Source organism: Lepisosteus platostomus, chromosome 6 (assembly GCF_059453375.1).
Source record: "Lepisosteus platostomus isolate fLepPlt1 chromosome 6, fLepPlt1.hap1, whole genome shotgun sequence".
In the NCBI taxonomy this organism is placed as follows: domain Eukaryota; kingdom Metazoa; phylum Chordata; class Actinopteri; order Semionotiformes; family Lepisosteidae; genus Lepisosteus; species Lepisosteus platostomus.
The window spans coordinates 65,363,658-65,386,770 of NC_142616.1; the positions used below are offsets into that span (position 1 = coordinate 65,363,658).

Below are 23,113 nucleotides of genomic sequence, written 5' to 3' on the forward strand. Positions count from 1 at the left end.
GGGTAAATGCTCAACAAAGTCTACTTATTATCGAAAATAACACATGTAGCTTTCTGGCCCTAAAATCTTTGAAGGCTACATAGTTTGTACAGTATGTGTATTCAAAAGGGAGCCCTGAGTACGTGTGGGGGCTGGGGATGGATTTAAATTGTTTCTCCTGCACAGTCACAATGTCATCCATTCTGCCTCAGGTACAGGGCAGGACAGGCAGAGTCTGACTGGGCCTCAACATCCCAGGTTCAGTACCTTGACTACAGCATATCCGTTTCCGTTGGCTGCTGCAGTTCGTGCCGGGGATAGATGGGGCATTCTTGCATTCTTTGGGAACTAGTGCCAGCAAAAAAGTGACGCCTGCCATGAAATGTATTTGTTCTCATTTAATTGTTGGTTACTTAACCCAAAAAAAAATAATCGCTGCCAACATCAGAAAGTAAGTCACCTTTATTGAATGAATATAAACAAGCTAGTCAACACTAAATATTCTGATACATATAGTAACAATGTTTGGAATTCTAGATACCTTTCATGTACACATCTACAAGACACGGAGTTACAGTTAACTGCCTATTACATGCCCATGTTTAAGTCTTGAGGATTTCTTAGTACCATGTCAGATACCTTACCATATATTCAGTAATACAACCCATAACATGCCACACACTGGAAGGAGATTCGACAATAAGCACTATCAACTGAGGGTCGAAAGGGAACATCAGGAAACACAGACCATGGTTGTAGCACATCACATTCAAACACCACTCCACACAATTACATTGCTGATGTACTTCGTGTCGACTTGTTTGAGATCTGCGCCAGAAAACACTGCTCATCAAGGAAATCACCCCCACTTTCAGATGAAAGTCATTTAGTGGCGACGTGCAAACTGAATCCGCACATTTCATTAAATACAAAATCATTACTGTACAGCAAAATTATAGACAGAATTAGTACAGAATCCCCAAATGAATAATATTCAATCTTTTTTTTAAATATAGAAAAAAATACAGAGAATGAAAATTGTATTAGTAAAAGAAGGAAACAAACAGACTTTTTGTGGTGGTTCAACACGAAACGTTTCCATTTGTCACAGTGTTTATTTAACCCAGAGTTTTTTTTTACAATACTAAAAGGAGATCTTCTGAAATTCATAAATTCAACACAAAAAAAAAGAAATTATTCACCTTTTGGTAGGATAAGTCACCTTCACCCCCTGAGGGACACTGTCATTGTCAACCCTACATTTTAAACCATCAATTATCATCATTCAGTACAGAGAAAATGAGTTTTAAACAACTGCTCCGAAATTGGCACATTTCATAGAAAGGAACTTACATCTGCACATTGCTGCCTATTTTACGTTCTCTACTATGTATTAGCTTTTCATGGTAGGAAAATCCTACTTCAAGTATTCAGTAGTAACGTTAAGGACCTGATGATTGAGGACTACTAAAAGTATCCTCCCTTAATGCAACATTAAAGTGAATGTTTAAGTTTCTTATTCATCAAAGCATTGCCTACCCTTTTTTACTGGGCATGTTAACATCTTTCTTTGACAATACTAGTCTCAGGCTATTTGCAAATAAAGCCTGTACTTAATTGCCTGTGAGTTATGGATGCCCCACCAGTCAAACATAGTCTATTGAGTGTAAAGTAAAAGCCTTTTTCTTCTCTGCTTAAGGAGCAGAACAGAGGAACACAGGATACTGCTTTTGTCCGCACTTCACTTGAAGAATAGAGGTTCATTATTTCAAGAAAATACATTCAACTAGGTATAGCTTACCCGTTAGATACCTTTCTGCTGTTTTTATACATTCAATCCTCAATGATGAGCACAAACCACTTCCTTACTGCAAACGGAAGATGGGGACAAAATGAAAGTTGGCAATGTGTTGTCAAACGAAACATTTAAACTATCACTTTAAAGAAGCTGATAATTGTCCTTATTCACAAGTGCAATTGTTGTCAGCTGTGCTAAATAATCCCCACACTACTTTATTGTTTCCCATAAACCAAAATATTTTAAACTGTGGTTTCACTTCACTAAAACAGGGAATCTCATATTGACCTGCAGCCAAGCCAAACTGAGTAGTGGTATACCATTGACACCTTGATCTGAATTGTGAAGGAGACACTTCCCAATTCCTGTTCCAAATGTCTCTAAGACATCAGGCGACAGCGTTCCTCGACCTTCTCTGAGAGACGGACTGACTTGGGAATGAACATCACTCATATGTATGTACACTGCTGCCTCCAGTGTAAAAAGAAATGGCACCAGTAGCCAAGGAATGCTCTGGAAGTTCAAAACCACATCATGACAAGACGCAGCAAGCATTTAAAAAATCTTAATAAATGCAAAGGTATTTCAGTTCATCCAATGTTAAAACACTTTTGAAAATGATCTCTACAATATTCTCAGCCACACCTTTTAGGCCCATATGAAGTGGGGCATGAGGATACTTCAGTATTACAACTACAATAAATTTGCACTACGTGCCAGACTGAACCACTTAACTATTTGAATATTTTACACTTACAGGATGTGGTAATGGTTTAGCTATCATCATTTCCATAAATTTATAAAATTTTAACTCTCTGGGGGAGTTCTCTGGCATTTGGTAGATGCATCAACCATCACACTATTTTACACTTCTTTTGTTATATCTTTTTTTCCAGGCAAGTTTGAAAAAAGAATTTAAGTTCTATTTTCATTTATATATATACTGTATAGGTCTTGGTCAAATATAGACACAAAGTAGTTTGTGAGGCACGAGCCACCTTGTTCAGAGGGATAATAGTAGTCAACTGTCACTAAAAGATGAGCTGCTCAGTTTTTTCTCTCAGAATGGCATTGAGAAACTCATAGACACTGTTTCCATCCTGACCAGAGCTGAGGTAAGAGTACAAGACGTAACTGTTGCTTTGAAGGGCAACTGGGCAAGAGAAAAAGAGACTTGCTGAGGTCTGGGAGATCATGCTTCCCAAACTTTCTTTATTTGATCTATAAAAACACAAATGCTTCATAGAAACAGGAGTAAACCATTGACATCTGTGCTTACAATAGCATGAATACACATTAACCCTTTCATCAGTCATGATTTGGAAATGCAGACAGATTATGCATCAATCATGTTTTTTTCTGATGTCATGGTTAAGCCATGTTTTCTTTTGCATGACCACCTTCTCAGGTGATCTTCTCTTCTCTGCGGCAGCAGCATCACAAAGAGTAGCGTCCTGAAATTGCTGAGAACTCTTAAGGAACTGAAGAGGCCAAGAGAGACGCTCATTGAAGGCATTTCTTCGTTTCGAAAACAGGGTGGGGGGAGATTGTTTCAGACGGAGGTGCTTGGCTTGGTGCTTGACCAGGTAAGCTATGCATGTTAACCTCATGGCTAAGGAGGAGTTGCAAGGTGTGCATAGATTTGATATGAACTCTTTCTGAGACCAGATAGCCGGGTGACTCAGGTGATGTAACATGAGACACTACGGTAGCCGGCATGGCTCCCCACTCATTTCCATTAAGGCCCAATGCATTGAAACTGAAAGTTCACAGGTCTCCCTTTGCATCAACACATTGCCTGCCTCACCCGGAGGATATATTTCCACCTAACCGTAACAGTTTTGTATTGCTAAAAACCGCCTTAATTAAAAAAAAACAGCTGAAACAATCCCCTAAGAACTTCCTCCAGAAGTTCATCAGTTTTATGCAAATACAAGTGACTCTAGACGTGTATGGCACTTTGTTAGAAAAGCTGGAGGACCAATATTTTTTCTATTCTAATTTCTATACCGAAAAAGCAAAAGAAAAAGCCTAATTGTGTTTGTAGGGAAATTCCAGAGGGTAGAGGGAGGCAATGTTCAGGCAAATGTGTCAGACAAAAGTTCTGCTTCAAGACTCTTCCTCCAAAGTTTTGATGACCTGCTCGAGGATGTCAGGATATGCATCCGCGATGCACTGCAGGAGATTGTCCGTATGGAGCTGAAGGGTCCTGTTCCTGGTCTCTTCCCTCTCCAGCTCTTCCATCAGCTGAGAACATAGAAAAAAAGAAAAATAGAGAAATCATAAGCCATCACTAAAATAAGCTAGCAGCATCTGCAAAGGTACAGTGCACTGGCTCAACATTTGAAACAGGCTGAATACAGTAGTTTCACCTGGATATTGACAAGGTTCGCAAAAATAAAACTGAAAAGTGTTTCGCTGCTGCTCGGATTCTGTGGAAAAAAAAGATCTACGTAAAATTAAAAAGAAATAGTGCCTTGCATTGTTAGTTCTTGGCAAAATGTCAGGGGTATAATGTGAAAACAGAACTTTATGAAGGTCGAAACGGCCATACAATGTCTTCCAACAAAGTGTTGATGTATAACTGTCAAATGCCAAAACGTGTTTTCACCTTTAATATTTAATAGCAGCATAAACATAAACATCAATGTCAACAACAACAGTAATAATAATAATAATCGGTGCCAATGCAGACCACCTCTGTGAATTTTATACAAGCCAGATTAAAGCCTGCAGGAAATAGGGCTTGTGCTTAGGCTTCCAAGTGGAGTTTGTGCTGCAGTAGCAATGCCACAGATGTCCACTGAGCCAGTGATTCTAGTGATAAGACAGTTGGAGCGCTGATGCCTGCGGTTGACTGGAGTAATTGCTTATGAAAAACAGAAAAGTTTAATTGGAAGTCACAGAAAAGGCAGAGAGAAAGTTATGTAATACATGACTTTGGGAGAGTGATGTAATACAAAACAAGAGCATGCACATATCCTGTTTTCTGATACACGCAGTTCAACTGCATGTACATTTTTGTTCTAATGGAGCTGCTGCTCAGCATCACAGAATATCAAATGGATTTCGTGTAAGTAGCCCTTTATAAAACGAGGCAAAAGTTCTTCATCAGGATCAACTATTAACATTTGGCAGAGTGGGCAAGGAGGGCATATGCCAATCGATAATAGGTTTTATGCCATTGGTATTAATACTGTACTTCTTGGCTCTTCAGCATTCCTGATTGACAACACAACCCACTGCATTTAACATGCAGCATTACTCATTAGATAGCAGACTGCTGAAACAGTACTTAACTTAGCACAAGTGGGTAACTGCAATGCTGGCTAGTAACAGCACTAAAAATTTATGCTACTTCTGACATCTGGGGGAGAGCAGATTGCGGTCCATGTGTTTACCAAATGTGCAAAACGTGCATCCAGATACCTAGAACAGATACCCAGTTCAAAAAGGACCAGAAATGCCCTTTGCTAACCTGTTACACATGGCACCTGTATTACAAGCAAGCAACTGATGAGGTAATTAGCCGAATCCTGGGGGAAAGGAGGGAGACAGAATAGGACTTTTATCACTAGGAAATAGGTTTCCAGCAGAGCTGTAGTATTAAGTTTGGAATTCCCAGCAGGCAGTGTACTGCTCCTTAAATTCCTCAACAACACAGTCATATCACAACTCGTCATCTTCTGAAAACCTGCTTAAGTAGTCCCCCAATTTCCCTTAGAGGATATTTTATTGTTGTTAAGATCAAAAGCAGCCAGGATTCACTTAATTATTTCGTTTTAGTGATGCAATCAGATTATGATACAAGCAATGACTAGCAATTATTATTATTACTTGAAACTTTTATATTTTCTCGTGCCCTTTTCTTGTCTAACGGACAGCTAGACACTATGACATACTGTAATACTAGGTTCAAACAGAAAAAAAATGTAAAATAAAGGTGTCTGCACAGCGCATGTAAACATACTGTAATACATTTGAATTTCATGATTTTTCAGCTTATGAAGTTCTCAAGAAATGTCTGATATTACATGCAATTGTTATCTGTTGCAAGCTTGGCCATTCATAAAAAAATCTTCTGCTGATTTGCAGTTGAAAGGCTAATTGGATTATTCAACCACAACTAATTTATGGGCTGTATATTTCACCAAAGGATATATCAGAATTCTTTTGTATTCAGAAGTACACTCATGGTGATCTGAAAGAAGAGCAGGATTTGCTGACCAGATTCAGATTATGATTTCAATGAGTTGCTGACACCTATCAGTCTCATGGTACCAGGTATTAGGTGTTAAACATTTAAAAAACATTAAATATATATAATTTGGAAGTTATTTCATTGCTATCATAATTTAAAAGAGAAACTATCTCAGAACCTCAGAACATGAAAACTCTATAAAAGATCAAATATGAACAGTTAGTAGTATGGGCAAAGAAGGCACATGACAATTGATAATGGCCATTTCCATATTAAATACCACTGGTGCATTTAATAACACATGTATGATTGAACCCATTCTAAAACAGTGGATGAAAAATTACAAAGAAGGTGCAAGTTCTTTTGTATGAAAATGAACGTTATCTGCACTCAAACAGATATTCAACAGAAAAGAACCCCCTTCAGGAACGAACGAATGAATGAATTAAAAAGGTAAAAACTTGTTTAAATTTACGGCATTCCTGTTATGTCCCTCCAGCAGTTTGGCTTGTGGCCAGTGCTCCTTGTTAAAAATTTGTTAAACGTGTTTGGCATTAATGCAAACATTAAGTGCTCATTTGTTACAAATTCTATCAGAATGTGTTCATTTTAGGCAATGAAGCAGTTAGCAACAAAGTCCACGGTTTCATTAAGGTAGTGTTTAAAATACAATGATGTATGCCCTGCATAGATATGGCGCCCCTGTGGCTGTGTGAATAGTTTTTTTCAAAATAACCACAGGTTGTTGATGGTTAAAAATCAGAGTAATTTTAAGTCGACTAGGAAGAGGACAAATAAAACATTGTTTAGGGTTAGCCCAGAGAATAGTCACAAGGAATTCCAAAAAAATCCATCAGTTGTTTTCTCAGTCTCCAGCCAGAATGGTTTTAGTAATCCATAATGCCCAGAAATAAATAAACATGAAAAGTAATTAAAACATATGAACATGCGAAAAGTTACAAATGAGAAGAGGCCATTCAGCCCATCTTGCTTATTTGGTTAAAACAAGCAACATAATTTATTATAAATCAGTAGTAGGATTTTCTCAGGTTACCTCCCTTAGAACAAAGCCTTTAACTACTGGGTTTGACCACATAGCCTTCAAAATAATAGTCAATTGTACTGTATAACCCTTATAAAAAAACCCTAGCAACCTGTTGAGGTAATTCAAGATATTAAATATAAGTATAAAAGCAATAAATGTTAACACAACAACTATATAGGCACACTAGCTACAGTAGCTCTTGTAGGCATGCTTGATGAATTTTTCCTGTCCTGCTCATACTGACGTTAAAGCAATGTCACAGAGTATGTATGTTTATGAAGACAGAACTATCCCATGAGCACCTCCCTCCATTCAGAAATCAATGCAAAATATCCGTCTTATTCTTCCCTTTTGTTCGTCTAATACGAACATATATTTCAGCTAAATTTCTAATCAACCACTTGAGGCTTATGGGTCACATCTCACATATCACTGGCCTATTAACTAAAGTTCTGCAACCTACAGTAGAGCTCAACCATTTCTTCTTCTGCCCTTACTCCTATGCTTATGAGAACAAAAACAAAATGTTACAGATGAGATGAGGATACAGGATTTGTCCCTTCTTGCTTATTTGGTTGCTAGGAGCATATTGATCTAAAGTCCTCATCTACTGTACCTACTTCTCAAAGGATCTAAAAAATTCTTCCTCAAGCACATACTGTACTGGAGCTAAGCAGCTTTTCCCAGACCCCCACAGCCCTTTGTCTAAAGAAGTGCTTCCTGTTTTCTGTCCTAGAATCACATCCTCATAACCTGTTTTCACCTGTGTTGTCAGTAGTCTTTAAAATGGCTGGTCTTAAAGATGCAGTCCACTGGATTAATTTTATCAAGGCCTATCAGGATTTTAAACATTGATCAAGTCTCTTTGTAGTCTCTTCTGTTCAGCACTAAAGAGGTGAAGTCTTCTTTACCTGTCTGATTCTACAGAGGCACTATGCTTTTTGCAGTTTAACAGCAAATAAAACTGAGGTCCAAACAATGCAGGATCTATTTAGATAATTGTGTAATTAGATTATTGGCCTTGAAAACCAGGGAAACCTTTTCTTTTTTTCCTAACATGCATTATCTTCTTGCACACACTATGCAGAAGACAGGAATCTCTGCAATGACATTTTTTCCACTGACCACTTGTCTGAATTTATGCGTAAGGTAGCATCTAGCCTGGCTTCAGCAGCAGAGTTACTTTAAACATCATGTGACAGTGCTTTCTTGTACTGATGCTGCAGAGCATCCGTCTTCCAGTGAGTGTCACGACACACACGGACATGGTAGTTTAGCCAAGAGTCAAGGTGATGTGTCCACTCAAGAGAGCGTTTTTGATAAAAGAAAAAGATTTCCTAGAATCTGCATTTATCACAGTTTTCCAATAATATGACAATATAATATTTGACTGCAAAACAATGGGAATGGAAACGTGGGTTACTGAGGTACCTTCCAGTACTCGAGCCCATTCTTTGAGTACCACGTTGTGCAAGGGTGACAGCACTTTGCATACTTTGCTCTGCAAGTCTGTGCACAAGAATGATGGCCGTTAAGTAGCATACATACATATCGGCAGTACTGCAGAAGGTGCTGGTAAGTCTGATGCCAAGAGTTTAGAGCGTGATATTAAAACAAAAATGATGGGAAAGATTAAGTAATAAAGTTTGAAGCAAGATTTTTTTTTTTCCTTCACTGATGTGGAATTCCATTTATTCTCATGCTAGGGACTAATTAGGGGCCTTGCCGGAAGATCAAGGTTTTGAGATCTCTGGGTCTTAATAACACGGTGTGCCTGTCTGCCACCTGGGAAAAGGCCAGGCGCTCTTGCTCTCCCCACAGCAGGCACTGCCCTAGGCCGCTTGCAAGTGCAGGCAGGAAGCTACAAATCCTTAACCGCTTCACTGCCAAGACCACTCGCTACCTGCCACAGAGGGAGGTCCGCCGGCACAATCCACTTGCAGAGTCCGATTGGAAAGGGAAATCGAGCTGCTTCCGATTCATGCTATTCTTTGAAGTCGTTTCTTTTTAATTTTTTGTTCAAATCAAAATGCAGAAACTTGAAGGCCGCTACGCGAAATCCAAGATGATAACTCCCCAGTGTTCACTTTCCACAAACCACATACTGGATTCTGAAGAGAATAGGGACTATCTTAAAGATAAGACGATCGGTGAAACAAGACACTCCTGGCTTCCCGTTAGGCACAGCTAATTCGGAGGAGTAGAAGTCCAAAACAATTTAATAGGTAGGTAGGTCCCTTTTCAGGCCATAAAGGCCCATGGGGAACAGGGGACAAGGGCCACCATCTTTCTTGACCATCCAACACTGGAGATGGAGGTGAGGTGGTCATTACCCGCCGGAAAGCAGGCTGAGTGTACCTGGGAGCCGCCTGGAAGAAATTAGAGCAAACTACATCGCTTGCCCCTACCTGGGATTGAACCCAGGACCTTCCGGTCAGGAGCCAGACGCCCTAGCCATCTGAGCTACAATAGCTCCAAAACAATTATTTCTATTTATGGAATAACTCTCGAAAAACAATTTTGAATTAATGGCAGTGATGAATCTTCTTATGGTGGCAGACAACTTGTAGAGCACTGCTGACAGGTTGAGATTAGTTGGCCAGGCCTCTCTCTGCTCTCTACAAACACAACAACCCCTACTGCATCCTGGGAACTTGCAGGTACCTGGTACTGTGGGTGATGGACATACCTCTCCACCAATCAACACTGAAGCTCTGGCAAGGGGCGGGGCTAACCCTCATGGTAAAGATGAGTGGCTGGAAGGTGGGCGGGTCAGAGGAGTCTGTGCATACTTCCTCATCCCCTCCTGTGTATGGAAACGGGGTTCCAAACTGTGAATTGTGATGTTAAAAACGCCAGATATTCCAGATCGGTGGGTATGACAAAAATAACTTGAGATGCAAACTTCATAAAAAAAAAACGACTGTGCTTTCTGCAATGAATCTGGATGTCGGCATCTTTTTGTGAATGATTTCAAAATAGCAAACGTATACAGAATACGAAAAGGTTAATTCCATGCTGAAAAGAGAAGAAAAGAAACACAAGGTTTCGGCTGTGAAGTCTCCTTCAGGTGTCTTCAGGTGATGCCCGAAGAAAGAAGAATGGAATAAACCTTTCCTTTTTCCTTTGCAGCCTACGCATACTGATGCAGCTACCTACTTGAACTTCTTCATATACAGAATACTATACTCATACTAGATACTAAAAGAGTTAAATCAGTTAAATGGATTAAAGACATGCGTTAGGTCTTAATACCCATTTTGTTTCATTGTTGATCTTAAAGTAGTCCTGTAGGGTGACTTTGTCAGCACCATTCAGAAATTTGAAGACTTCCATTAAATCCCCTGATAATCCCCTCTATTGAAGATTAAATAATATCCTCATCCTTTAATGTTAAATATAATACATAGATTAGTTTGGATTTTCTCTTTTTGATAGGATGCTGGGGAAAAATTTGAATCAGGAACCAATATTTACAGTACGTACAGTACCTATATATTTGAATTCCTGCTATTTCAGTATCAGGAGAAGAATGCTAATATCAAAAAAGAAAGTAGTTTTTTGCACATGACCTCTAAATGCCTACACCATTTTCCAGTCACACTTTCTACCAAATGCTTGGCAATGGAACAGAAACTCAGGAATCGTTTTAATTCGCGAAAGTTTGGATTGAATGAAGATTGCAGTGAATGACTGACACATACTATGTAAAAATTTGGCGTGCCCATTTTTTTATTACGTACACACCCAATACAGACTCACCAGCTATCTAACTCCCAGGCCCCTCTGACATGCTCCAAGCTCCACTGTGAATCACTAACTGTGGCAGCGTCACGCCACTACTGGTTGTCTGTTACTGCAACTGGAGGTGCTGGAGTTGCCAGTTCGCGAAAAGGCGAGAGGTCCCTAGCCATACAATGGCCACCCTATCCTGACCGCACTTGTCCAGTCATGTGCCTCCAAGAATCGTGGTGACAGCTGCCCATTGACGTGACCCAGACTCACGACCCCACAGACCTCTGGGCCACAGGGACCAGTTACATCAAAGATGCAAAAAAGTTCCTTTGAACAAAACACTGTATTTAAAAAAAATCTAGCATGTCAAGGAATAAAACATTGTACATCCATGCACCCTCTCTCTGTATCTATACATTATGTATATTCAGAAACAGCACTCTTTAAGAAGCTCATGGAAACATTTGTTTTCATTTTCATTTTGTTTCACTTAATATTTCATAGGATTTGCCAGAACTGTGTAATATATCAAAGCACATATGTTCAAAAAATAACAAAAACATACTCAGACTCACTTATATATAATATTTGCTCCATACTCATGCCTTAATTTTCACTGGGCACCTGGTACACAAGAATTTTGATCAAAGCCCCGAATCACTTTATAGGTTTTGCTTTATGACTACCAAAGTATCTGCTAATGTTTACATTGAAACACATGGCTCGAGGGTATGGTTTCAGTTTAGAAAAGAATAAATAATGCAGTAAAAACCATGTCTTTAAAGACTTTGTCACTGACTTGTTTAGAATTCAATGCTCACGACATGGAAATTGAATATTTGGGGGCAATTTGTGAAACCTTTGAAAACTACGTAATATGCGCCTGTGTGACTTTCTTGCCCACTGTTGTGTATCCAACCTCAGATGAAGGTTTGGGTGGAAGTGAACTTAACCATTAGGGGTTTGGTAACCAGAGGGACATCAGAATCATAAAAACAATGCACAGTTTTCTCACATTTTAAACAGCGAACTAGAATTTCTAATAATAGGACAGAATTACAAATGGAATAGATGGAGATAAGCAAGACCACGGTTCATGAGCGAGCACAAATTACTCCTAAGTCCAAAAAAGCAACAGAGAAAGGCCAATTTACAAGGGGGATTGGCAGAAAAGGGGGCTAAACATCTGCATATTCTCTGTGTCAAGTCTACAATCAAACAGCAGGCGGCTTATTAGGAAGTACTTATGAACCGTTTATTCTTGCAAGTGGCTAGTCTACCACACTCAGAAGACTGCCTCTGGAGGGGCTGTGGTGGTGCACAAGGTCAGGAGGGCTGCAGTCTAGGTAAAAGCCTTGCCCCCAGGCAGGCGAGCCAGCAGGAGACAGAGCGGCACGAAATGAAACTTGTAAGAGCAGCGTTAACCAGAACAGGCTGTGTCTGCACCCAGGTCCTCCTGTTGCTCTTGATGCGTTTCACACAGAGCAGGTCACTGTGGTCACTGAGCCCACGAGATGTACACAGCAGAAAGAGCTGAAGCCATGTGCTTCTGGAGAGCTAGGTGAACTTGAAGTCAAGACACAAATGGAAACTTGCCTGGAGGCTACTGGGGCAAATACCCACCCTGATCATCGACATATGAAATTCCATACTCAAATGCATAAGCACTGGATATCTATGAATGCACTTTGTATTTCAGTAAAGGAGTCAACTCATTTTTTTTTAAGTGCTAGTAATGTAAACTGCTTGTAAAAAGGATCCTTGCAGAGTTTCGGGACCACCTATGTATTTTTTGTTGAGTTTAGTTCTTTCACTAGCAATTATACTGTAACTCTTGTCCATTTTTTTAAATCACTAAATTCAATTACCGGCACACTGCCTCCCCCACTGCACCAACCAGCAAAATGAAAAATAAGCCATTTTGCTGGAAGTAGTGGAGAAATGTTCACTAAAATGCTGAGAATGAAAGATTTAACAGCTGATTCTTGTTAAGTCTATGAATATTTTTTTTGTCCAAAGTGCATAAGGGCCAAAAAATGTATTTTTTTTTGGTCTAAGATTGACGAAATCAACCATACACATTCTCCAAATTCTTATGACAGCTCAGATAAATTTACTGTCAGTCATTACGATTGGCATATCATTTTCACAGTTTTGAAAGTAACACATCCCTCTAAATGTACTGCAACACAATCGAACATTAAACAAATACCACCGTTTTCTAAACCACTGTCAAAAGCACTCCTTTAAAATTGTTCCCAAGGTAATAATTCAGACTTAGTAGAGAAACAAGGACACAGGATCACAATTGGACACTGAAAGGGAATTCATTTAGGAATATGTAACATTTTACAAAAACACTTGCAGGTGCCTGGGACAGATATTTTAGATATTGTGGTGATTGAGGTCGAATCTCTGATCTGCTTTAAGAATCAGCTCGACAAAATTTTAAATTCACTTAAGTAGTCAATAGCCCTCAGTCTTCAGATCACAACTGGTTTAAACCTGGTAAAATCCTTTCATATTTTTATTGTTTCCAGTAGCAAATGAGGGCACATTCTTTAGATATTGTATAAATCTCAAATTGCAGTCCAATATCTCACCAGCTTGTTAAAAGCAGTACTGCATTTCAATGTGTCTCCACTAATGCTATGTTACTTAACTCTCCAAAGTCTATACTGAATATTTCTGATGTAACAACAGTCCCTTACTAATATTATTAAAGCCATGAGCCAGAGCATGCTTTCAGCTACACAACATGAAAGGAAAGGGGAAATATGGGTTTTTCAGGGCTCAGGTGCACATGCTACATTTCCCTTCTTTCCCCACAGAAAAAGCACCCATAGCATGTCTTCTCTCTTCCTTCTCTGGTTCTTGTCCGACCCTGCAGCATTATCAGGGTACCGCATGTCCACACAACTTTCTGCTGACAGAACTTTTCTTGCTGTCTGTTGTGCTGCATGACATTCTAGCACCATGCTAAAGCTGTTTATTTCCAATATGGCAGCTCTATATACCATAGAGGGAGTGGATGGTGTGAGAAGCCCATGCAATTCACCTTCAGATCTGTGACAGAGCCATTGGGGATAACGGGAGCACCAGCAAGATCTGCCAAGAACGCACAAGGGAACATACTGTATGGGATGGAACAACAATGGCAGTGTCCAGTCTTTGAACAGTGGCACACAGTCTTTTCTCTTTAATGTCAATCTCCTGCATTATTAGCTTCTCCAAGCAGCTGGCCTCTGGAGATAACAGAACACAGAGGAGGATAAGTGTATATACAACCTTCAAAGGAGCTCTCTAGTCCAACTGCGAAGAAGTTGGAATCACAGCCCAGATTTCGGGGTAAAGGTGTTTGATCTGTAACTGCTAAACCTGCTGTAAGTATCCCATGTCTTTGAAGATGATAGGATTGTATGTTTATGTTTATTTTGTAACACCTGTGTTCCTGAGAGTATTCATGACCACAGTTTTTGCTTTTGGTCTTGAGGGTTTGCACTATCTTGTGCAAAGTGGCAATTTCTGGCTTGTTTTTTGTATCGATTGTGAACTATAAAAACCGGTAAACTTGGACTTCAGAAAATACAGCCCTATCTTCAAAACACTGACGATGTGAGATCTGAAATTCCTGTTGCTGTGTTTTAATACAGGAATTGGCTATGTACTGTAACAATTTAAGTTTTAATTTACATGACAATATGGACCCATTATAAAGTGATATCCAAAACTCTGCACAGCTGGAGTGCCACCTGTTGGAAACACATGTTGTATATGACAGATTTTAAGTCATTCGTTTCTGCAAGGCTGTGGCAGACCATAGAATCAGGTAACAGTATTGTAAAAGCTATACTAATTTATAAGAGTAGTAATACTGACAAATCAATCATGGCTCATTAATCATCACCAGCACATGATAAGCAAAAGCTAATCTTCCTTATTTAATTGAATTATCAGTATCTGCGGCTTTGTGAACAAAATTAAATAAAACATGCAATCTCTGCCACCCGTTTCTAGACTTAAAATTATTTTGTCCAAAAACCATACAGCAACTCAAACTTGACTCTCACTATAACACTGCTTTCCAACTGTGTGCAAACCCACCTCACATTCCTGCTAATTGGTATATTTCTTAATAGATCCCGAAGCCCCAGACTGTTTTTGAAGTCCCTTCATTTCCGCAGCGCTGAGAAATAAAACGGCTGTCCTAAGTGCTGACTTGTGGCACTGCACCCTCATTACCCCAGAGGTTAAAGGGGCAAACCCTCAGTGTTGATGTTGCTGTCACTCGAATCCGCTAAGGCCCGACGCTGATCTAGTCCAGTGAGCAGCAGAGGTGTGAGCCCAGCAGAGTTTATCATCTTCAAAAGACCCGGCTGAGGTCTTCCATAATTTACCGCCCACTCCAAAGAGAAGAAAGCAGAGCTGCTCCTGACAAATGAAGAGGAATGTGAGGAAGGATTGAGGAGAGGCGATACCTGCACTCCGTCAAGCCATCCGCACGAAGAGACGAGAGTGGGATCGCACCGCTTCCACGCTGAACACAAACACACCTCATTCACACCAGCGTTTCCAAAGGGAACGAGGGATATTTTTAATGGGCTCTTAAGCTTATCTAATTCGCAATCTAACAACCTTAAGTGCCTGTGAATTGTGTTATACTTCTGGTAATACCGAAGCCATCTGTCAGCCAAGCAGGTACAGTACAGTGCAGACTAACGCTGGGCTCAGCATGGCCACTGTCCAGTCTTGTTCAATTCCAGGTGGTGTTTATGGGTCCACAATGAGATCCACTTACCCCCTAAGATTCCTTAACATAGTATGAAGATCCATATAATTCAATTATTTTTAAAAAACAGATATGAGTTCAGTATCAATGCATAGTCTGGATTACAGCAAGCCGTGTTTCAGTACAAACCATACTCTTCCAGGTAACACTCCTCAGGGTTGTGTCTTTTAAGTCCAGTATTTGCCATGATCTAAAGGTATTAATACCGTGGAACAATACTTCATTGTATGATGTACAGTAGCAGAAATATGTTTTGCATCCAAGCAGCTGTGTTTTACACACTGAGAAACTCACAAAAAACAGATCAAATAAACATTCCATTTAAATTAATATAGCATTACATAACAGACATCAACCCATATCGAATCATTACAAACAACTCCTACAAGAATCCACACAACTACAACAGAACAGGAGTAAATTCACTCCACCACAATGACCCTAAGCACCTATAATTGCACATCTTTTGCTTATACAGTATATGCTCACAGTTACCAGATAAAGACAGTGGTTTTGCCCATACAAAGTCTCATCAGTGTGACACAGGTAACTTTGACCAGTGAAACAGACATATATATATATACTCATGTATCTTGTAACAAACGGCTTTCAAGATTATGGTGCCTTTCAAGAGCATAGACATGATGAATAACAGCACCCAATAAGAAAATATGTTTAGGAATGTTTAGTGAGAAGTCAGTCAGTTCACAAGACATTTTCGGCTTCAACCCCCTTGGCTGGGGGCCGAACTCCCTGGCCAAAGGACAAGAAAATCAGGTCCCCTTTACAGAGCGAATCTGTCCCAGGGGTACCTGCGCGGCTGGAGAGAGGATGGAGAAGGGATGCATGAAAAAAAAAGCGAAAAGAGCCATTTACATATGATATATACTGCAGATATTTGGGGAAATGAAGTCTGGAACGATTATGATTTAGAACCGCTGGGACAAAAGAGGGTTGTTGACTCCCGTGGGTCAGTCAAGAATTTCCATTTATCATCAGTGCAACTGTTCCTTATAGCAGAATGATAGAAGAATATGTAGCAGGGAAAGATGTTGCTTTTAAAATCTAATTAAGACTCAGTCACTTTATGAACCTTCATTAAATTCCGATTTTCAACCTAGCATCCAATTACAAATAAAAAAAACAAACAAACTCATCCTTGTTCGCAGGACTCTGTGCCAGCAGCTCCTTGCTTTTACCTAATGGAAACGGGCCACCAGGTGCCGCGTTTGTGATTTGCAGTTGGACTGAGGGTTGAAATTGGATACAGTCTGGAATATGAAATAAAGTTTTATTGTCCTTTTAGGGTAAAATTCAGGAATAAACTAAAACAATCTCACGAGGGCACATTCAACAGCTCCATCTTAATGATTACTGTATCAGTCTGTCCCTGTGCAAAATTTCATATGATTGTCGTTTTTGTCATCAATTGGTTTGGTTATGTAATGACTAAATTAAATTTGAAACTTGCAGAATTTCTGATTACAGCTGCAGAACATTGATAGAATTTGCAGAACATGTACTGTATGATGCTGATTGAGTATTTGTTTTTGGCATAACCCACTTGGCCCCTTGGCCATTGGAACAACAGAAACACATATCTTAACCCTGGACAATACAGACCCTGAACTTGAGCCTCAAAGTCCGTGTTTCCACTAAAAATTTTAATGTCTAATTTGGCTTTACTCTTGGTTTCACTAAGTAATTTCCTCTAATTTTCATTTTTCAATTTGATTCTCTAGTGCACTATTGTACAGCACCTTGGGTTTCTTAAAGCATAATACATTAATATTGTTTCCATATTCCACTTTTTGTAACTTGTACGTCATATTTTTACATCTTTTATTAAACCCACCTATTTATCAGTTCTTAAATGTTAGTTCTGGCTGAACAGAGCAAAAGTATACAGAACATGTTACCATACAAGATAAACAAACTACTGCATCTGCCTGTCATTGTACCTCTTGAAACAAATGGCTTTTCAATTTTTTTTTATCCTATCTTGCAGAACTTGGTGAAACGTAGTTCTAACCCAAACAAATCTCCATTTTTGGTGTGTAATTGAGAATCCAGGTAATTATCCCTACAGCTGTTTTTAGTTTTTTTCTAATGTAAGCAATACCTAGCTAATCCTGAGAGTAACAGAAAAGGGTTCTATTCAACTAGGCCTCAAGGCCTACTGTTGAATGAAGGTGGAGGGTTACAAGAGTAATCCATCACCATCGTACCTGTGACAATATCATAAAACCACACAGTAAATCACTCAGAACATTACTTTTTCGCAATTAAATATTGAGTGAAAAAAACAAAGTCACAAATCATTGTCTGCGCCTTTTTTAAGCTAATCACACACTACTGATGAAACAAATGACAATGGTAATTTTTGTTGTGATCTGAAGTCTTTTGTGCAAAAAAATGTTGTGGCTCTTTATTGACAACAAGGAATGTTTCATATAAATTTCATGTCTCTTAAAATTTTCACATGACTTGAACTTCGCACAAATTCAAAGAAGAGCAGCCATATATTAGAGAAGTTGAAATGCATGGCTAAACATTTCTGGCAAATACAGTAAATCTTCATTAAAACATACGGAATAGCATAGTCTCACATTGACAAATTATTTGATAACTTCATTCCTCCCCAAATTCAGAGCTGCCAGATGTAATCAATTTGATTTTGTGGTGGAATCTCAAGACACAAACCGGATGAAGAGTCTGCGAGTGAGGGAGTATTCACTGGAGGAATTCTCTCACAGACTTCCACAAGTCACAGGGGTTACAGGAGAGTGACAAGCTAGGACTACCCCAGTCAAGACAAACACACCCAAGGCTGTCAGAGCCCGGACAAATACTGTATGTGTCACCACTGGCAGAATCCCAGAGCTAGCCAGCCAATGACATACCCCACGCCCTGTAGTTTCAATTAATAACACACTCGTACTGCGCAGATAAAATGACAGTTTTTAGACCACTAGGGGGAGTTCATTATGGACCAAGAATTATGCATAATTGGATAACTTGAAGATAATTAAACTGTTGTTAGAGCTTAAAGGATTGCAGCAACCCCTCCAGGTATGAGAAATCCTGATAATCAGCATAACCTCGTTAGCTTTAATAACATCATTCATTAATACACATCTTCAAAACACGGCTGCAAAACACAGATGTCTGGCTTGGCTTTTTTCCCCGTTTCTAAAGTGCCTTAAGGAGAGTTCCCACAATGTTTTCTGCTGAGAAGAACTTTCTAAAAGCCTTATAAGCCAGGCTTATGTTAATTTACTTATATCAACATCTTTATGAAACCAGCAACCAGCCTGCAGTACAAAAAGGTAATACACCTGCACGGATTTTGAAATGATAAGAGCTACATGATGTACACATAATAAAGGATTTAAGATGGGTTTTTTTCTCCTTAAAAGAAAACATTTTTAAAGCAGATGCAGGTTCAAACTTACAGCATTATTGTACCGTAACAGCGTTGTGCTGTATCTGTCCAAAAAACCTAAGTACCTACAAAATGTTTTTTTTTTCCATTAAATGGTGGTAAGTTGACATCACAATAAGGTTCGCCAATTTCTTAACTCATAGGGGTGGAATTCTAACAGTATGCTTCTTGCCACCTTCTGACTGTTTTGACATACACACATACAAAAAAAAAAAATGTTGGCGAACAACATCTTAAACGGCATCAGAAATACATTTATCACCAACAAGCCAAAGAAAAAAAGAAAACAGGCTCATGAAAGTTGAAGAGTTGAAAGTCTTTTATGCAAGCTCTAACTTAAAATAACAGTGTGGCGCGTTTTAGCCTCTGTGAATTTTCTCAGCAATTACAAGGATGGCACGTCACAGCTTCCCTCTTGTCACCATTTGACTGGTCCTACTTTACTTCACTCCTGTCTTTTCAGTGGCAGTGCTAAACTGAAATGATTGTCTTGGAGGACGGGGCACAGGGAGCAGTGGCCTAGTCTGTTATGAGCATGAGGTGTAGGGAACAGAGGGAACAGAGCCGCCTCAATGAGTGGCTCCCACAGTCGCATCACTGGGGAAATTACAGACCTGATCGTTCTCACACCAAGCATCTGTCCGTGTGCCAGGGCCTTAAGACGCACTAGGGAACAAGAGATCGAAACACAAGGCTAAACACGCATAAATTTTCTATAGTACTGAAACTGATTTTTTGCAGTGAAGCAATGAATGTGAAAAAAATAGACCTATCACGCTACTGTAGATACGACAATTACTGAAAACAGATTTGTGCTCACTGCACAGTACGGTATATCTTAAAGGCAGAATAAAATGGGCATCGTTGAGCAATACATTAAAGTTGCCCTGTACTGTTCATTTTCTACTCTCGTTTCTCTTTCAATCTCTTTTTTGTTGAAATAGTTTTTACCCTTCTCCATACAGGTGCGGCTCCTGACAAGAGCAAAAAGGCGGGAAAAACTTGCCCTATTGACCTTAAATCAAGTCACAATGTTTCCCCTCAACGTCAAAATCCCCGGTTAAAGACAAATATCTGGTGTGTTCAACCCATAATCCTACCCACACAGGCCAGAAGCTTCATTTAAATCCATAAAACTGTTGATTCTTACTGGATTATATATCAGTTCTGATTATGTGGGCTATGGAATTAACTGCAAAAATTCTTTGTCATCCCCATAAGAGCTTTTTACACTGGAGGCAGAGGGTGTGTTGCGCCAACGCAATTACTGGCTTAACTGGGGTGCAAGCTGAGGATAATACAGCCACTGGAAGCACTAAAGCAAGCCCAGAGCACGACACAGGCTGGAGCAGCGAGCAGCAGGGCGTGACACAGAGGCAGAACCACAGTGCCCACACACTGTGGCTGTCACTGCCACAGTTTCTAAAGGCAGCCTGCACATCCGAGGAGCGCAGTGCGTGGTCCCCTGAGACGGGAGAATGTAATGTATGTTTGCCTCTCATTTATCAGCTTGTGATACCAAAGCATCCTGTGCGATTCCCCCTAGAGGACAGCAAAGACAGACGCCCCGAGCTTTACACCCCCCCGTGCAAGACAGAGGGGAAACCTGAGTCAATATTAAGGCACATCAGGCACGTCAGTGATAAACAAACTGACAGGATTCCAAACCAAGTGGGGAGAGTGCAAGGGAGGAATATGGACCCCCCAGGAATAGGGGGTACAGGAGTCTTCTTGGCTTTGCAACTATCTCTGTGAGATCTGGAAAGAGAACCTGAAAACACTTTGATGATGCTGTAAGTCGACTGGTTGGAAAATGATAACAGAAGAAAAAGCCCTTATGCTGAGAGTAGGGGGCAAAGCCCAGTAAGCTTTTAGCCACAGAAACGTGAATGTGGGTCTGATAAAGCCCAGACGTGTGGAAATACCTCTCTTTGAGGACGTTCTTTTATCAGCTATTCCACAGAGATATCATGCAGCGTTCTTACTTCGCCAGGGCAATTAAAAGGTTGTGCATATTTAAACCTTTAGAGCACTTTCCCTTTCATTTCTTACGGATCATTAATGAAAGAAAGTCTCCATAAAACAATCCCATTTGTGCCCGCATTTCTATTCAAGCGCCATTTAAAACCAGAGGGGAAACTGAGCCCGTACTTAACTCCCAACTTCAAGCAGTTTGTGATAAAAAAGCAGCGAGAAAACTGAGGAACAGCTTACTTCTGGCTGTAAATTACACATATTAATGGATATATAGTGTCATTCTGTCATGGCATACAGTATAAATGCCAAGCAAAGAGAGAGAGCAAGTTTTTATGAAAATGAAGGGGATGTGATGAAGGCTACAGTGTTAGGCATGAACAAGATAGAAAGTATAGCAGAGTGGCTTTTATTTCAAAGTTATTTCAAGTTCAAAGCAAATGGAGTGAATACAGTTGTGCAAGAAAAAAAAATGGCTTAAATGATTGTAAACCAGCAGAATGGTTAACCAATTTAGCATGCATGGCATCTCACAGATGTACTCATTAACAAAAATAAAATTTAAAATAGAAAAGTTACTAGCACTAAATATGAATGATTTTGAATATGCAGCCAGTGTATTTCTCCTCCGTTACTGAAGTGCATTTCCCAGTTAAAATGCATTTACCACAATGCTCACAGATATTATCAGAAAGATATGCAATGACTAGCACTGAGGCCAATAAGTATATCATACACCATGGTGTCAAATTCTCTATTCCATAAATTGCAGATTCCTCAAGTTTATAAATGGAATGAAGCCCACGTCTGATTCTTGTAAAATGAAACATACAAACATGTTGTACACCAAAGACCAGGTGCCGCTTTAAGACAGTATATATAATATATATATTTTTAAAGAAAATTTTAGTAAAACTGCGAATTCATATTGTCATCTATGTTTTTCTGAAAATCAACATGTAAGCTGCTGGTCCTGATCTATTTTCAAGTCGCAGTCTTGGCATTTGTTTCTGCATATCACTTTTCAAAACCTAGCCTGTGCATATTGTATAAAACATGTCTCAGCCTTATTGTGGAATGTCCCACTGGGTATTTCAAAGTCTATAAAGGAAGAATTTTTATAAGCCATGAAAAAATGGCAGCTGACCAAGGCAAAATCTATTTCAAATTATATAAATCTTTCTATAAGCATGTCTAGGTTGAATGAAAATGCTGATTATTTTGCTTCTTAGCAATTTTGTTCCATAGCCATTTTATTTTGGAGCACTGGCCTTATATATAAGAAAAAAAAAACATGTTTACATTTCACCTCAAATCTATTTAGGATCATTCAAAGCAGTTAAGAAAATAAATTTGATACTTAAGATCTCAATCTGTTCATGTGGAAAAACAGGGGCAGGGAGTGGAAGGAGGGCTTCACCTTTTAGGCGGTTGTCTGGGAAGGTTTTGGGGATTTTATTTAGCTTCACATTCATGGGCAAACTTAACAATTCCTGTAGCATTATAAATTCACATATCACCTACCCAGTGAATCAGAAGTCACATTCACAACCGGTAAGTTTGCAAGAGTCTCCTTATTAAGCTAAGGTCATCAAGTGGAAAACTGCAAAGAGTATCTTGGTCAAATTTTCTCAGTTGAAGCAATACTTGCTCTTTGATACATACTGTATGTTCAATCGTTGCTCAGCTAACATTTTAAAGTAAAGAGTCCAATTAATTGTTGATTAAACAAAAATGAAAGGGATGATGACTATTCAATCTTCAATCAGTCAGACTTTTATTTGCCCTTTGGAACAGTTTTCCACAGAGTGCTTTAGAGAATTATATGCTGTAGCAGTCAACAATATAGCAACAGTTTTCAGCCATTGAGGCTGAAAGTCATTAAGCCATTAGTCATTAAGTCCTTCATCAACTTCTGCATGACAATGAAATTTTGACATGTTTTTGTATCTTACATTTGGTCAAGTGGGCCTTTTTTGTCTTACTAATACAGTACATACATACACACCTCAGTAGTTTGCCAGTGAGCCTGTGCCAGACAGATTGGAGGCATGCCCTGTTTCATTTAACAACAGCAGAGGCAAAGAAGATTTTTAAAAAGTGTGAGAAAGGTTACTTAATTCCAACTTAAAATTAAAATAAATAGC

General features: G+C 39.4%; 1 protein-coding gene across 12 annotated transcripts in view; it reads right to left on the minus strand.

Annotated features, from left to right (window-relative positions):
• Window positions 1–423: 423 nt before the first annotated feature.
• Window positions 424–23,113, minus strand: part of LOC148662150 (ERC protein 2) — a 314,579-nt gene continuing 291,889 nt past the window's right edge. For all 12 annotated transcript variants that reach the window (XM_088636983.1, XM_088636992.1, XM_088636994.1 and 9 more), the window contains one exon: window positions 424–4,024. In XM_088636983.1, the coding sequence (XP_088493109.1) occupies window positions 3,887–4,024 (138 nt within the window). In that variant the 3' untranslated portion in view covers window positions 424–3,886. The remainder of the gene's footprint in view (window positions 4,025–23,113) is intronic.